General features: G+C 36.5%; 1 protein-coding gene across 2 annotated transcripts in view; it reads left to right on the top strand.

Annotated features, from left to right (window-relative positions):
• The first annotated feature begins 9,294 nt into the window (after positions 1–9,294).
• MYEF2 (myelin expression factor 2) overlaps positions 9,295–17,846 on the top strand; it is a 33,855-nt gene continuing 25,303 nt past the window's right edge. The window contains exons 1-5 of one of the 2 annotated variants that reach the window (XM_067746184.1): positions 9,295–9,573; positions 14,685–14,893; positions 16,119–16,171; positions 17,389–17,396; positions 17,500–17,593. In XM_067746184.1, the coding sequence (XP_067602285.1) occupies positions 9,413–9,573; positions 14,685–14,893; positions 16,119–16,171; positions 17,389–17,396; positions 17,500–17,593 (525 nt within the window). In that variant the 5' untranslated portion in view covers positions 9,295–9,412. The remainder of the gene's footprint in view (positions 9,574–14,684; positions 14,894–16,118; positions 16,172–17,388; positions 17,397–17,499; positions 17,594–17,846) is intronic. The other variant, XM_067746176.1, reaches the window with a different exon arrangement.

Below are 17,846 nucleotides of genomic sequence, written 5' to 3'. Positions count from 1 at the left end.
CAGTTTATTCTGCTACAGTGTATGTTTCTGTAATATGAATCAGTTAATATGTAATTGACAAAAGAATGGGGATGTCAAAAGAATGAGAAAATTGGTTGGTTTATACACGACTTTCCCCAATACATTAGTGTTTTGACTACCAAATAAAAGCAGTTTAACTCTAAGTCCACTAACAAAGCTGAATGCAGCAAGTTGTGGAGGAAAGCAGTCCTATACACACTGCTCGTTCACTCCTCCTTCTTCCTCTTGGCTCAATTTGGCCATATGCTCTGTCTTGAAAATGCATATTGAGTAATTATTCCTGATCTTTGTGCATTTGCCCTTGTTTTCATAATTCACCCTTTACTTACACTTTTTCATCATTCTTAATTTAAAAAAATTTTGTGGAGTTCTAGATATATTGTAATGTATATTTTAACTTGTATTTTCATTAGGTTTATAAATGTTTTTGTAGTGTTTTTGTGAAGTTTCATGGGTTTTACATTGGTTTTTCCCCAACATGAATTTTTCCCTAAATATTGCCAGTTGTTTTTTAAATTGAATGAACTTTATTTTTTAGATAGTTTCAGGATTATATAAAAATCAAGCAGAAAGTACAGAAAGTCCGGTAACTTTCCTTCACCATTGGTGGGAATGTAAATTGGTACAGCCACTATGGAGAACAATATGGAGGTTCCTTAAAAAACTAAAAATAGAGCTACCATATGACCCAGCAATCCCACCCCTGGGCATAGATCCAGAGAAAACCATAATTCGAAAGGATGCATGTACACCAATGTTCACTGCAGCACTATTTACAATAGCCAGGACATGGAAACAACCTAAATGTCCATCAACAAAGGAATGGATAAAGAAGATGTAGTACATATATACAATGGAATATTACTCAGCCATAAAAAGGAATGAAATAATGCCATTTGCAGTGAGATGGATGGACCTGGAGATTGTCATACAGAGTGAAGTAAGTCAGAAAGAGAAAGACAAATATCATATAATATTGCTTATATGTGGGATCTAGAAAAATTGTTCAGATGAACTTATTTGCAAAGCAAAAGTAGAGTCACAGATTAGAAAACAAACTTATGGTTACCAGGAGGTGGGAGGCGGAATTGGGAGATTGGGATTGACATATATATACTATATATAAAATAGATAACTAATGAGAACCTACTGTATAGCACAGAGAACTCTACTCAGTGCTCTGTGGTGGCCTAAATGGGAAGGAAATCTAAAAAATAGTGGATATATGTATATATATAACTGATTACTTTGCTGTACAGCAGAAACGAACACAGCATTGTAAAGCAACTAACTATACTCCAATAAAAAAATAAGTTAAAAAAATCACCTGACATATCATAAGTAAAAAAAAAGGTATAGAAAGTTCCCATGTATCTCTTTCCCCCTTACCCAACAGTTTCATCTATTATTAACATCTTGCATTAGTGCGGTACATTTGTTACAATTGATGAACCAATATTGATATATTATTACTAACTAAGGTCCATAGTTTACATTAGGGTTAACTCTTTGTGTTTTACAGTTCTATATGTTTTGCCAAATGCATGTCATGTATCCAGCATTATAGTATAGTTTCACTTCTCTAAGTATTCCTTGTGCTCCACTTACTCATTCCTCCTCTTCCCCCTAACCCACCATGTTAACCCCTGGAAGCCATTGTCTCTATTATTTGTCTTTTCCAGAATGTATGTATGGAGTCATACAGACTCTTACCTTTTTCAGACTGGCTTTTCTGCATTTAAGTTTCCTCCATGATGTTTCATGGCTTGATAGCTCATTTCTTTTTATCACTTAATAACATTCCATTGCATGGATATACCATAGTTCGTTTAGCCATTCACCTATTGAAGGACATCTTAGTTGCTTTGAATTTGGGGGAATTAAAAATAAAGAGGTTATAAACATCACATGCAGGTTTTTGTATGAACATAAGTTTTCAACTCATTTTGGTAAATAAGTAAGGGTATATTTGTCTTTGTAAGAAGCTACCATGCTAACTTTCAAAGTAGCTGTACCATTTTGTATTACCACCAGCAATAAATTAGAGTTCCTGTTGCTTCACATTCCTCATCAGCATTTGGTGTTGTCAGTGTTTCAGATTTTAGCCATTTTAATAGGTATGCAGTGGTATCTAACTGCCATTTTCATTTTCGATTCTCTCATGGCAAAAGATGTTGAATATCTCATGCTGATTTTTCATCTGTATATCTTCTCTGATGAGGTGTCTGTTCAGATGGTTTCCCACTTTTTAATTGGGTGGCTTGTTTTCTTATCATTGAGTTTTAAGAGTTCTTTGTATAGTTTGCAAATATGGCCTTTATCAGATACATGTTTTGCAAAGATTTTATCCCAGTCTGAGTTTGTCTATTCATTTTCTTAAGTTGCCAGATACTTTTAGGGAATGGTTTTGTAGGACATGAGTTGTTTTTGTTTTCAGAAATGCATGCATTGTTAAAGAAGAAACACTTGTATACTTGATATCAGATTTCTAAAACTAAACCAGCTAAACTGAGCTCACACCTCTCATAAGCAAAGCTAAGATGAGTGAGTATTTAGTGAGATTGGAAAGAGTCTACAAAGGGACCTTATCTCAATACTACATAAAAGTTGGTATAAAATAAGTTGAAGCTAGTGGCTATTGTATAAAACAGTACTTAAAACTATGAAGATTTTAAGGACAGATTATAAACCTGATATTTTGAGGACTGATTAATTTCAATATTTTTTACATAGTATTCTGTATACACAGTAATTCTTATATGACTGCCCCTAAGACTTTAGGTGATGCTCAAAGCAATAAACAGTTGGGAAGAGTAAGATACGATTTTTCAGAAATGTTTTTGGCACTAGTTTCCAGAAATACTAGGAGTCCAGATGCAGAAATCAAGGTTGAAGTAAATGGACACTTATGCAAGCCTATATTTCCTTAATGACCTTGGGACTGTCAGACAGAAATACCATGCATAATCTGAAGGATACTTTGGGAAATTCACAATTGAGATTTGTTAATGGACTCAAAAGAATAATATAAATTACAAATGTTTTTACATATTTAACCTTATTTAGAGATGCAGGGATTCCTGCGTCTAACAGACACCATAAATGAATGGATGGATGAACAAATAAATATAGTTATTCTCTCCTTTGTTTTGGGATACCTCCCTCAGAATATATACCAAATGGCTTAAACACTGTACCAAATATTACTTACTGATACTCAGCCTCATCCTCACGCTTCTAATCTCTCCCTTGTATGACATTTCTCAGACTCTGTTGCCAGCGGTATTCCAACCTAAATTCTACTAATGAGAGGCACTGGTATAAAATTTAAGGGGAGGGAGAGGAGAAACCACCAATCTCAGCAGAAGCAACCTTGTACGCATCAGCAAATGGCAGATGAGATTTATGCCAGCAGCTTCTGGGCATAAGGAAGTTCTGAAACTTATCTGCTGCCACATGAAACAAAGATAATTGGTGATGGTTCCCATGATTCCTTCCTTTCCTAATTTTTCAAACCCTAGCAATAGCTCCTAGACCTTTGCTCCATCAATCCTACTAATTATTGTGTAAACCTCTGTCTTTGTGCATTAGCTCCTACATGAAATATCTACGGCTGGATCGAAAGCTTTAATTCTTTTCCTGACTGACTACCGAACAAAGCAAGAAATGAAAATCATGAAAATATACCTAGTCAACTTTGTTTATAAACATCTGTATGTTTATAGTTGTGTGTATATACGTATATATTTTTAGCATGTTTAAACAGTTTGTGAATTGAAATATAATGACATGAAATCACTTCAGCCTACCATTCTACAGTACACCATGAAAAAAATATATCACATTTGTATACTACTGAAAAAATATTGTTTCCAACAAAGTAGGCTCATACGCAGCCATCAGGAATGGTGTAACCCTTGTTTTAAAGGGTTGCAAAAGGGTAGAATTTTTGGATTCTGTTCAGTTTCATGAAACAGGTAACAGAAATCAAATGCAATGCCTAAAGGCAATGGAGGTTCTTTCTCTCCCCAAACAAGAAGTTTGGATATAGGCAGTCTAGGGCTTACACAATGGCTCTGTGAGGTCATCAGTGTTTCAGACTCCTATTTTTCTAATTTGTCATCCTTAGCTTGTGGCTCTTGTCCTCAAACCTGTTACCTCATGGATTCAGAGGGATACTTCACCCTCTAGCCTCACAGGAAACAAGGAATGCAAACAACTTATTAGGAAAGATCCTTCTAGAATCCAAGTGTATTTATCCTTACAACTTCTTAGATAGAGTTGTGTCCTATGGCCACTCCCAGTATTTTAGCTGGGCATATTGCTACTAGACAAAATTGTGATTCTGTCAGTAAGAAAAAAAAGGGAGAATGGATATCAGGCAGGAAACTTGTAGTGTTCTACAGCATACAGGAAAGGAACAAATAAAAACAAATGTAAATGATGTCCTCAGAGGAAATAAGTTTAAAGCAGTATTTGTGTGACCACACTGTAGAGGAAACTATTCAAGCAAATTGGTTATTACAATAAAAAATTATGACCATCAGGATTAAGTTCAACTGTGCATAATAGAAAGACTCCAAATAGTAGCAAATTAATCAGGATAGAAATTTTCCTCCTGTTGGAAACAAGTTTGAGGTAGGAATGTGAGCGTTGCTACTGTGGCTTCATGGTGTCATCGGAGACCCTAATTCTATTTTCCTGTTCTGCCATCCTCAGTACTTAGCTTTCAGTCATAAGGTCACTTCATGGTCCATCACGGTTGCTATTGGTGCAGACATCATTTCTCCATTCCAAGCCAGCAGCAGAAGGAAGCAAGAGAGGACAAAAAGGCCATTCTTCCAGTTAAGTCAGTTCCTTCTAAGGAACCTCCTACTCAGTCCTCACAACGTTTCTGCTCATACCTTAATGGCCAGAACATAGTCACGTGGCCATGCACAGTGGCAAGTGAGGCTAGGAAATGTGGACTTTTGGCAGTATTCACAGTCATCTAAAATAAATTTCTATTATCAAATAAAAAGAGGAATTGGATTATGTTAGTTATGAAGTCTATCGTCACCATTTATAGGATTATATTCAAATATGCAGGACAGTGTGTGGATTGAACTTTATTATTCAACACTCCAAGAAATGTATTTTCCCTTCTAAATGTTGTCATTGAAAATTGAGAATGATATTGCTAAAAGGGGCAATTATTTAAGTTAAAAACAATATTTGCTATAAAGTAACCATTTTCATTAATACTCTTTGAGTTAGGTTACCAAATTTGGAATAGTTAAAAATATTACCATACAATATCCATGGCTTTGGGCAAATGAAGCCTAATTCATGGAATTACTCAAGAGGAGGGAGTAACTATGCCTATAGGAAGGGAGGTAGGGCAGAGCTGTTGGAAATTTGCTCTTCTGATCTTCCTTTTAATGGAGTTACTGGGGTGAGATTGAGGAAAAGGCAGGGTGATTTAAGTTAAGAAATTAGAACGTGAATAAAAATTGAGACTCAAGTAAGTTACCAGGAATTACAGCAGTCTTTAGTCTCCAAAGAAAAAAACTGTCCCAATATTGCTTACAAAAATCAATAGAAAATCTGTTAATGGGCAATGACCATAGCATTGTAAAGTGGAAAAATGAAACAATTATCTAAGGAATTCAAGCAAAACTCTTGGTATTATCTGAATTATTTGAATAATTGAGGTGAAAGTGGAATTTCTGCCTGGATTATTCAGATAATTGCTTAATTCTAAACTTCTCTTGGCTAGTAGAGAACTTTCTTCAGTATGTAATTTTCGAATGGTAAATGCTAAAAAATAGACTCCTAAGTTAAGCAGAGTAATAGAACGAGAGAGAGAGAAAGGGAGAGAAAGTAAGAGAGAGACAATAAGTAGTTAATTGTCAGAATAGACCTGTTCTTTCCAGTGACAATAACCAACATCCACTTTTTCACCATAGAATTCTATGGTGAAAAGGTAAATTATATATGGATTTCAGTATAACCTGTTGTATTTTTTAAAGTTATAAATTCCTTTCTAAGTTCCAATTCTCTAAAGTTTGGAAACAGTGGCTTCAAATCCAGCCTTTTCATTTTGTAAAGCCAAGTAAACTGACTTAAAAATCTTAGCATACTTTTTCTTTGACTTCATATTATTGATCTTTGCCTTCAGTTCTTTAAGGCAAATTAAAAGGATGCTAGTTGCTACTCTATTCTCTTCTTTGGTAGCAGAACCCTAGGCAGTGAGCCCAGCTGAAAAATTATTTGCCCACCTCCCTTACAGCTGGGTGTGTCGTGTCACCAAGTTCTAACCCGTGAGTCGAAGTGTTGGGTGAGATTTCTGGATAGAATTCTTCCTTTCTGAACTGCTTCTGGTCTCCAATGTGACAAGATGCCTAGATCTCCTGTAGCCATCTTGGGCCATAGGGTGACCTTAAAAATGTTAGCCACACACTAGGATGGTGAAAGGTTAAGATAGTAGAAACCTGAGTTCATGGTCATTGTGGAGCTACTGTATCTGCTCTGGAATGCCTCCCTCTGCACTGTTTTTACTTAAAAGGGTAATAAGTTCTATCTTGTTTAAGACACTGTTATTTCTAGGCTCTGTTACCAGCAGGTGAACACAATTCCTAAATGATACACATATTAAAGTATTATTTGAAAATATTTTGGAATTTTAGGGTTAAGTTTCCAGATATGTATAATGGTTCTCCCTCTCTCTCCTTTCCGTCTTCCTTCTGCTACTCTATTACAAACAACTGTAAACACACACATTTCAATTTGTGAGATAAAACTATGTGAGGTTGTATCGGTAATACATTTTGTGCAATTGCAAAGGAAAGATTTTGCAGTAGGAATTGTGAGAAGATAAAAGCTAAAAGCATTAACTCGAGGATTTTTCAGTATGTGTATATGGACTAAAAAAAAGTAAATAAGGAAGGAAGGAAAATATAGAAATGGAATGTAGCGATAGGATGTTAGTAAATTTTTTCTTTTTTTCAGGTTTAAGGAAAGTACAATATTAATAGCAAGCGAGGGAGGCGAGATCAATCTACAGAGCCCTCAGACGGAATAGTAGGTATTAATCATTTTCTCTTCAGAAGCTGCCCCAATTCTCTCCATCTTTTGAGATTCAGCTCTTCTATGAAGTTCTCACAGCCCGCCTATAGAAATTAACCTCTGCTGTTTATGCATTTATCAGGAGTAGGGCTAAAGTACAGTGAGGGAGGTGTTTGTCTTAGGCACACCATTTAAGGGGTGCCAGAAAGCTCAGTAATCAAGATAAATATTTTAATGAAATATTTTAATTACCACACTACAGCATGCAAGCCAGTTTCCTCTTTTTCTAAATAAATTTTTAATTACACTTCACATTTATCTCTATTACAGCACTCAAACAGTGCTTTTTATAAATGTTCTCTCCCAACAGAATAGGCTGTACTCATTTTTGTATTCCTCATGTGCCTACTACTCTATTTTAAGCATAAAGACCTCCTAAAAATATTAAATTGAATCTACTGAAGGATTTTGCAAGAATATACTATATTAGAGACTGCAGGGTTAAGTTTTTATCTCAATTCAACAATAGCCAAAGAATAACGAGTGATGAATGTTTTCAAAGTACCTACAATTCAGTTCTATGAATATCACCTGACTTCTCTTTGACTAAAACCCTGCTCAGCCTGGAGAAAGGGAATTGTAATACTACTTTATATTCATATAGCACTCTGCCCTACATAAAGTGTTTTCTTTTAATCCTCATCTTAATCTTGCTAAGTAGGTATTATTATCCTTATTTATTATGGAAAGATTGAGAAGTTAAGTGATTTGCCCAAGGAGTTACAGGCAAAAAGTGTCAGAGCTGGGGTTCTAACCCAGGTTTTTTGTGTCAAAATCCAATGCCCTTTCTGTACTCGGAAAGCTAAATCTTAGGGGATTGACTGAGGAGAAACAATTCATTCAGCAACTATAATAGCCTGTGTTGTATGTATGAAACAATGTCAGTAGCACCCTAAACAGCAGTATTTTACCAGTTGTACTCATCATGATTAAAATTGTCCTGATTCTTACGTGTGTGTGTTTGATGAAGTAGCTCAACTCTTCTGGCATAGTGTTGGATGTTTTATGGCATTTTTTAGTCCAGGGAAAAAACCTACACATTGAAATGTCAAAGAATGGGGGAAAGTGAAGAAATTATGTATTACCTGAGTGTTAGTTTCTAATACAGCTTTACTGCTAATGTGTGCATGATATTCTGCAAAGCATGTAAATCATACATGTTTGTCTCTTTATGAAAAGAAAGATTTGGTAAAGTCTTTGAACTTTTCAGCTGCAAACGTTTATTTCAACATGAAATATTATTATAGTACTCCCAAGTTAGGAATTAAGTTTAATGGGTTTCTTTTTCATACTTAGAGGAAAAACTCTCTGACTATATTTTAAAATTCCATACGGTAATTAAATTTGTTTGAGAACCTATAACTGCTTCAAATATAATTTCCATCAGTATATAATAAACACAACCCAAAACCAAAATGTCCATTATTGGCCAATCTAGTAGAAGATTTCTTATGAAAAGTATAGTTTCTCCTCATTGATTGCTACTTGGAGAATTAAAAACTTTAGTCTTTTTGTAAGCTCATGGCGTCATTCTCAAGAACAACCTGAACTCAAAGAAATTCAAAGCCATTCATTTGGTGAATTGCAACCTGTCATCAATAACTATTTATTGAATGTCCACAGGGTGCATAGGCATTGAAGTGGCAAGTGATTTATTTGCATGATTCAAAGGATTTCTAAGGGAAGTCCGAAGATTTGAAGACGTTTTTAAAGATGCAAAGCTGTGTGTGCTACTCTAATTTAAACTGCCCCTACACGGAATGGTTAGAATAGTCTGGGTTTGAGAACTCTAGGGATTTCAAACACCCAAAGCCGACTTTTTTAAGCGAAGACCCCATTGGGTGCCAAACGACAGATGGGGCTGGTGGTGAGAACACGGCCCCACCAGGGGCTTCTGGACAAATCAAGCCCTCCCCGGGCTGAAGCAGGGCCGATTGCTGCCGCGTCGGTCATGGCCCGCCACCCCATCCCATCCCGTCCCTCCCCTCCCCTCCCCTCCCCTCCCCTCCCCTCCCCTCCCCTCCCCTCCCCTCCCCTCCCCTCCCCTCCCCTCCCCTCCCCTCCCTTCCCCTCCCCTCCCCTCCCCTCCCCTCCCCTCCCCTCCCCCCCATCAGCTCACACCATCTCCCAGTCTCCAAGCCCCGACCGGTTCTCGCGAGATCCGGGCAACTGAGCGCTCGGGGCCTTTTCAAATCGGGATCCGTTACCGCTTTCCCAGCCGCCGCCATTGTGGCGCTCGGAGCCCCTCAACGCAGGCGGCGCAGGCGGAGGCCGTGGCGGCGGGATGGCCGACGCCGACAAGCCCGAGGTGCTTAGGGCAGCTGGCAACGACAGCCCGCATCGGCAGCCCGCGGAGCCGCCGGGCGAGCCCCGGCGAGAACCTCACCCGCCCGAGCAGGAGAAGCAACCGCCGCAGCACAGCAGCAGCTCCAATGGCGTTAAAATGTATTGTCTTTTCCTCCGGGGACTGGGACGAGGTGGGGGGGGCGGGAAGTCGACCGGGGGGCCCCACGCAGGGCTGAGCCTTGGGCCGTGGGCGGCGGGAGGTGCAGGTGCAGCCGGCCCTCCCCGTCCGCCCCGAAGCGGCGGATCCCGGGTGTGGGCCTGGGGTCTGGCGCTCCTTCCCTGCTTCTGGCCCAAGACCGTGAGTCACCCCCTCTTCCCTGACTTCGGCTGGAAAACCTTTCAGCAGAGGTCGGCGGCCGCCACAGTTTGCAGAAAAATGGTCCCCCTTTTAAAGGCCAGTAGTTAGTGTTCATCACTAGGGAGTAACTAGGGATGACATCATCGGACATTTTCTCTTAACCACCGAAGACGTTTGTAAAAGGAATATCCCCCCATCTCCCCGTCCTCATTCTGAGCTTTATAAGTTCACTGTTGTTTTCTAAAGTATGTATTCATTTCTTAACTGATATATAGCAAGAGGAAGTTTAGTAATATGCTGTGAGACTGAATCCATTGTTACCCTTGAATTGGTAAGAGGTACTTTAAAAAGGGAACTGTGCGTGGTGCCTTGCTCCGCCCCCCCTCAACTCCCTCCCCCTGTTTGTCAGCCACGCAGGCTATTTTAAAAAAAAACTCAGTGCGGGATGGTAGGATATTAATTTTGGTAAAATGGTAAAATAAGATCTTTTTTAGTTGAAAAAACCCCACTACTTTTTTAAGATTGCAGCTGTCATCAGTACCGATAAAGAATGTAGTCGATTCGAATCCATAATAATGCTGTGCTCCCCTTTGTTCTTGTTATATAGGGGGAATATGAAGTCAGGCATTTGATTTGCACATGCCCAGCTCTTTAAACCTGAAGTTGAAAGTATGTTAATAATTTAGTGAAAACACTAAATTTAGTAGAAAGTGAAAGTGAACATAAGGTTCACACAAAAATAGGAAAGGTAAATGTTCTTACTTTTCTTTTGTATAAGAACCTGTGTAAGAACAGACCTGGACCAGTCTGTTTAAGGGTTGACTGCAGATAGATAAGGTAGGTTTCCCAGCTCTGTTATGTACTCTTGCTCTCAACTGGATTTGAATAGGATAGGCAGTATCTTCCAGGCAAAATAGAGGTGGAACCTGGTGCACTTAGTAACTGAAGACCCAGAAAGTGAATGAAGCACTTTCTACCCTGCCTGCCAAAATGTGGGCTTTCAGGAATTTGGCATCATAAATACAAATGAAAACTAGTAGAATGATAAAAGCATTTTGTTTATACCTAAATATGGGCCTGCCACCTCCTGAACAAAAAGTACAGCCTTGAATTATGGAGAGAAGCCGTGCTATACTTGGGTATGATTAGTTTAATAGTCTTGGTACAGATAAAGCTGGTATCTAAACCTCCATTAGATCTAAAAGGCTCTAATCCCTTTTAAAGTCTCACTGGGGTTTAGCTAGACAGAAGAGGACAGAGGTGGGAAAAGAATCCCTTTCACTTCTGATTGAGGAAGAGGAAAACATAAGGTGAAGCAATGTTACCAGTAAATACAAATGCAGATTCTTTTCATATTGCTTATAATTCATCTCTCTCCCTCTTTTCCCAGTTGAGTAAAGAAGCCAATTTACTGTCAGAGGTTTCTTGTACTGCTTATTCCTTAAGAACATATAATGGTCTATCATGGGTCACTCACACTGAATAACTAGGGACATTTACCTGCATCAGTCTAACAGCCTTTTTTTGTTTCGACTCTGGGCACCAACTGGAGTAGTTTACAACCCAACACATAAACCTTGAGTTGATTCACCATATATTTTTAATGATAAGAATTCATAGAGGTGATTAAAAATTACCAAATATTGCCTTAAAATATGTTGCTTAGAAGTAGACAGAATGCTGTTTGTCATCAAGACTGAAATGATTTTTACTGAGGTTAATTCATAGTAATTAAGGATGGAGGCAGCTATGTCAGAGACAGCTATGTCTTACTCCTGTTTGTATTTCCCAAGTCCTTATATTTAAAAAGGTGCAATAAACATTTAAGAAATGCAGAAGTGAACTTATATGATCATGAAACTCATGTACAGAGGATTTATTTGGCATGTTCACATCTTTTGACAAGAAATTAAAGATGTTTCCGTAGGTCTCGTCTTTTTCTTTATGCCAAAATGGTATACTAGCTCTCCTTAAGTGAATAGAGAGAAAAATAGCAGTATTGTTATAACTCTTTATTATTCATGTGTGACTAAGTAACACCTTGGAGCATATGGAGATTCAGAGTTACATTACAGTGGTTGTATAAAATATTAAGTATTGGTGCAAGGTGTAGTGTTTGAAGTAGAGTAGTATTTTTTATTATATTAGGAGTAAAGAATGGAACCGGGCTTGATTTTGGATCTCATAGCATTATGCTTTTTAAGTCACATATTGAAACTGTGTGTCCTCATTTGATGTTGGATACTGATTTTTCAGAAATTGATGTTAATTCGGGTAGACATAATTTAGTCTTAAGAGTAGATAATGTTTTTGTGACTTAGAATCATCACAGTCTTTATTTCAAGTACATTACAAGGGAGATTGCTTAGATGAATAGTTCTGGAATTATTACATGGAATTCTGGATATAGTGCCAATATTTTGATATTATGTAGTATCATTTTCCTACAAGTTTTCACATATATCTTTACTGTCTTTCCCATAGTGTATTTATGACTTAGAAATGAGTTCAGAAATTGAGTAATTACAGTTCACTTTCTTAATAATCAGACTACACCTCTAGCAACTAAACTGATCTACCTTCCATAGTAATCTTAATTTATGCATTGTAGATGAGCAGTTTAACAGTATCTTTAAGATGCCACTAATTGGGGAAAGCTTGAAGAAATCTCTCCCTCTGGTCATCCCTTGAGTAATAAAGAACATATCCTATATAATAACTTTACCTCTTAATGAAATTGTTAGATTGTTGTAAGCTTACAACATCCATGTAAGAATAAAAGAACATAGCGAGTGATTCAGAACTTTGTTCAGTTTTCACAGTTGGTTTCATCTAGGAATAAAATAGGCAGGGGAAGGTGTATTTGGATAGGGACTGTATAGATGTCTGCTCACCTGAACAGAGACTTAGTTTATTTTAAAAAACCTTCATTGAATTCAGCCTGTTATGTAAATAGGTTCTTTGGGGGATTAAAAAGAAGGGTTTGTTCTTGTATCAACTGTACTCAGAAACCAGAGAAAAGTGCTCTGTGGCTTTTTGACTGCTTGCTGCCATTTATAGGAGTGCCACTGTGTTCAGACAGGTAGGTACTTGCTAGAGTTGGACAGTTGAGAAGACTGCTTCCAGGCATGCTGTTTCTGATGAGGGAAGATGTTTGATAGTGAAGGTGTCCCTGTCAAGGTCTAAAGAGGTAGCAAAGCATGTTTGGCCCTAATGTGTCTTCCTTGATTTTAGCAGTTTTTCTGGCAGACAGTAGCATCATCTATGGGTTCTTAATTGACTATTCATTCAAAAATTAATATTTATCAAACACATGTTACCACGCTAGATGCTGCTGACACCAATGCAGATAGTTTTTGTTCTCGTAGAGTTTTACATACTATATTTATGGCTGCGTTGTTACCTGCTCAGAAAAACAGTGTCTGAAAACTTCACTATATTGTGGAACAAATGACTACAGTAAGAGGTGTGTGTGGAGCACTGCAATGTATAGATTCCCACAGTCGCTTGGCTTAGAAGATAATATAGAGCCTGGATTATGAAACCTGATTGGTTGTCAGAATAATCCAGAAAGCTTTAAAAGATTTAGATTCCTGGATGTCATTCGCAGAGATTTTTCTTAGTATATGTTTGTGAAAAATTGCTTTAAAATCGAAGTTTTAATTAAATAGTTTTAAATTCACTAGGGTAATTAGTGCCTTAAAAGAAATATATTTCTTCTGTAAAAAAAAAATTACTTTTGAGAAGTAAATTGCATTTTTAAAATGTATCTCCAGATTTTTATCTTTAGGGTTTGCTTTAAGTGTATACTTAACATGTTATAGGTGCTTGGTGGATAGCATCATATAGTTGTAATGTGATTGCAATCTTATAAATTAAATATTTTTCCAGTTAGGACCTCATTAAGAAGTAGATTTGTAGGGCTTGCCTGGTGGCGCAGTGGTTGAGAGTCCTCCTGCCGATTCAGGGGACACGGGTTTGTGCCGCGGTCCGGGAAGATCCCACATGCCGCGGAGCGGCTGGGCCCCTGAGCCATGGCCGCTGGGCCTGTGCGTCCGGAGCCTGTGCTCCACAACGGGAGAGGCCACAACAGTGAGAGGCCCGCGTACCGCAAAAAAAAAAAAAAAAAAAAAAGTAGATTTATAAAATTCTGGTTCATGTTGCATTTAAGTACTGCTTCCCTTCTCCATCCCATCCCACCATTTTAGGTGATACTACTAATAAAAATGGCATGATTCTATGAAGTATGCTATCCTAGTTTATAGATTAAAACACAGAAAATATTGGGCATGAAAATAGGATACCTTATCATTTTTCTATGTTGACCAATTTGGGAAGAGACAAAAATTATGAGAGTCGTATGGGAGTATATAGATAAAATTATGTTTTAATTATGTTCTTAAAGCAGTGGAAGAGGAAAGTTTTGGGAGGAAACCATTAACCTTTAAGAGAGAAACTTTTTCTGGGTCTCATTTTGCAAATTAATTTTTGTAGAGTTCTGAATGAGGCCCAGAAAGTTAATTCTCCATTAAAGGTGGAAGTTTTAATATACTCTAGGAATAAAATCACCCATTTTACCCTCTTGTCAGGTTCTAACAACGTTTATTAAGTAGTATGATGGGAAAAACTAGGTTTGTTTGAATGCTGCAGCTATTTAATACAGAATAAAAGGAGGGTTGTTAAATGAGAACTTTGGTAATATGCCCAAATCATTGCTTTGAAAAGACATTGAGTAATTTCAAAGCCAGTAGGCTGACTCCCCAGCTGCTTTGCTGAGGTCTAACTTAGGGGAGAATTTTGTGAAGTGAAGTGATAAATATGAAATATTTATTTAACGTAGACTTACATTATGGAAGCCCTGCTGAGGTTTTCTTTTTGTTGTTCTGTTTTTTGTTTTATTTTTAATTCACAGGGAGAATGATGAATCGGTCAAAGAAGAGAAATCTGAATTAAAAGAAAAATCTACAGGAAATAAGAAAGCCAACAGATTTCATCCTTATTCAAAAGATAAGAACTCAGGCACTGGAGAAAAGAAGGGTCCAAATCGTAACAGAGTTTTTATTAGCAACATCCCATATGACATGAAATGGCAAGCCATTAAAGATCTAATGAGAGAAAAAGGTAACTATTTTTGAGAAACCCATTGTTGGATAATTTCATATAGAATGAGAGGGAGCTAAGCAAACTTTTTTTTATTCCTCTTAGCCACACAGACTCAAAAAATTGATTTTTTTGACACATAAATTAATCTTTTCCTCTTCTTTCACTTGACACAATTTCATTACAAGGTAGTACGGATAAATGAAGTTTTTTTTTTTTTTTGCCATTTTAGTGGGGTAGTAGCGAACCAGCATATGCATGCCACCAAGAATTTTGTTAAAGTGATTGCTTTGTCTAGTTGAAGTTTTTATAGATTTTTAAAGGCCTATTGCATTAGGTAAGCAATATATTTAGCGTGTTAACGTATGAATAATAAGGTCTGATTATTTTTTTTTCCAAAAGCTGTTTTGTTATTATCTTGGTGGAGTCTGGAATCTGGCTGTGGAATTCATTTTGTTTGCATTGTCATGAATGCCATGATGCTGTTTCTGCAGTTCTATATTAAAATTGTGTTACTGCTGTTGCAGTTTTGTTTTCAGAATAACCTGAAAACCTTCATTTTATATACACGGTTGATTTTGGGGAAAAATATTTTTAATACTTGATCTTGTAAAAGTTAGTTTTGTTATCTCTTGAAAAATTGAGTTTCAACAGTCCTGCAAACTACTTACTTGGTTTTGAGGCTGATCTCTTCTAATAAATAAAAAAAATTTTGCATTGGTGTATCTGTTGTAAGGTGACAACTATTTGATTGGTTTTATTCATTGACTTTATTTAGAAAGTGTGTGGCTTGCTGTGAAGCATGACTTGTAAATTTAGTTTACTGACGGCAAACAAGATTGAAGACATTCAGGTAGAAAGTCACCTTAAAACAGCTGTTGTGTGTAGGCGACCAAAGTTATTTGAAAAGTGCTAATGTTGATGTTTTTAATATGATAGGCTAAGGGACCATTTGTATGTATATGTGCATTTGTTCACCAACTATATCATGCTGGCCAAAATATGATCTGTAGCATGAATTAGGTTAATATGGTTGTTAGCTTTTTTAGAGAATGTGGATGATGTACATTTCTGAAAATTAGTTAAATTTACATAGCCATTGACAGGAGGTATGTTGGTCTGGTTTTGATTGTTGGTGAATAATAGGTGCTTTTCTGTAGAGTTGTGCACAGGTGTGCAGTAAAGCAAGATATTGGTGTTTAAATGTATTGTTTCTTGGTATCTTCCTTTTGTATGTCTTATGTAGTTGGTGAGGTTACATACGTGGAGCTCTTTAAGGATGCGGAAGGAAAATCAAGGGTAAGTGCTGTGGGCAATCATCTGCTTGAGGTTTAAAAGTTCCTCAGCAGTTTACTTTTTGTATAATACTTGTACCAGTTTTTGGAAACTTAAGTTTCATTTTGCTTTACTTTATTATGAAAGATTTGAGGCTTTATACTAGCAAGTCTGACACTTATACAAACCAAACTAGCTGCCTTGAAGGGATGGGTTTTGTAAATGCTCATAAAGGGCGTTCACTTTTCTAATGCTCTAAGGTAATGCTTCTTAGCCAATAGATTTTAATATAGGATATTTTTTGTTGTGTTTTGATGTCTTTAAGGATATTTTAAAAATCACTGAATTGATAATATTTCCTAAGAGTTCTATGAGAGGCCTATAGCTTAAAGGTGTTAATTCAGAATGTACATTTGAAACTTGCACTGAAGAGCCTAATTTGGTAGCCTGCAGGACTACATAAAAGGCAGTGCTCTGACCAATTGGTATGAATAACATTGATGATTAAATTGACATAGAAGGAATTGGTTGATAGTAGATTTTGAATTTTAGCAAGAAAGCAATATATTGAGGAATATAATGGAAAGCTTAACAATGTTTAATTATACTAGCAAAAACCAGTTGGGTGCATGAGAAATAAAAACTTTGTCATCACATTCAAATGGCACTTTGAACAGTAATATTGACAAGGAATTATATAAAAAATGATTCTACTAATTTGTTTCTTTAGCATAGTTCTTTTTTTAATATACTTACAACTGGATGCTATTAAATTGTGTGCAGCCAGTTTTGAGAACTTTAACATTAGATTAATATTTCCTATTTTGATTTTAATAAAATTGAAAATTTTACATTAAAAATTATTTGTGTACCATATATCTTTCAAAAATATTCATAACAATGTAAAGATAGGTATTTGAGAGCCTTCAGTTACTTCCTTGAGTTACTTTTGATTGAATTTGTGGGATGACATTACTTTAGTTTTAAAGAAGAATCATCTAAAAGTAAAAAGGTGCTCCAAACTTGTTAGATGCTAGATTCTACAATCTTAAATAGATATATCTGAAAATTTACAGAAAATTTGTGGTCACGTGCCTGTTATATTCTGGAGGTCTAAAAGACAAAGAATGATTGTATTATTGATTTTTAATGATTTAAATGTTAGAATCTGCCATTAACTTCGTCTACTGATCCAGAACTTTTTTTCTTTTGCATATATTGACAAATCTACCTGGATATAGGGTTGTGGGTAAGAATTTTCTTTTTTTATGTATCTTAAGTCAAATTTAAACTTATGATTGGAAAAAAATCTTAGTACATAAACATTTCCTATAAATTTTTTCCCCATTAAGTGTGGTTGAATTCAAAGATGAAGAATTTGTCAAGAAAGCACTAGAAACTATGAACAAATATGATCTTAGCGGAAGACCCTTGAATATCAAAGAGGTAAGATTTCTTATATTTGGAATAATTTAAACATTTGAATTATAAGGACATGTCTTGTTTGGATTTTCATCTAGTAAGGTTATTTATCTGATTACAGCATTTTTTTTAAAGAGTAGATGCTTACTAAAGCATTATATAATTGATGATAGTTTTGCTTGTACATGATTTTCCTATTTGCCCTTAAGCAGTATCCTATGTATATGATTTGTTCCAAGTTATTATAAGCAGGGGTGTATGATTTTAAAAAATTACA

Source organism: Pseudorca crassidens, chromosome 1, assembly GCF_039906515.1.
Source record: "Pseudorca crassidens isolate mPseCra1 chromosome 1, mPseCra1.hap1, whole genome shotgun sequence".
NCBI lineage: Eukaryota > Metazoa > Chordata > Mammalia > Artiodactyla > Delphinidae > Pseudorca > Pseudorca crassidens.
Note: the sequence above shows the minus strand (reverse complement) of the source record. Positions and strands in the feature narration are given on the sequence as shown.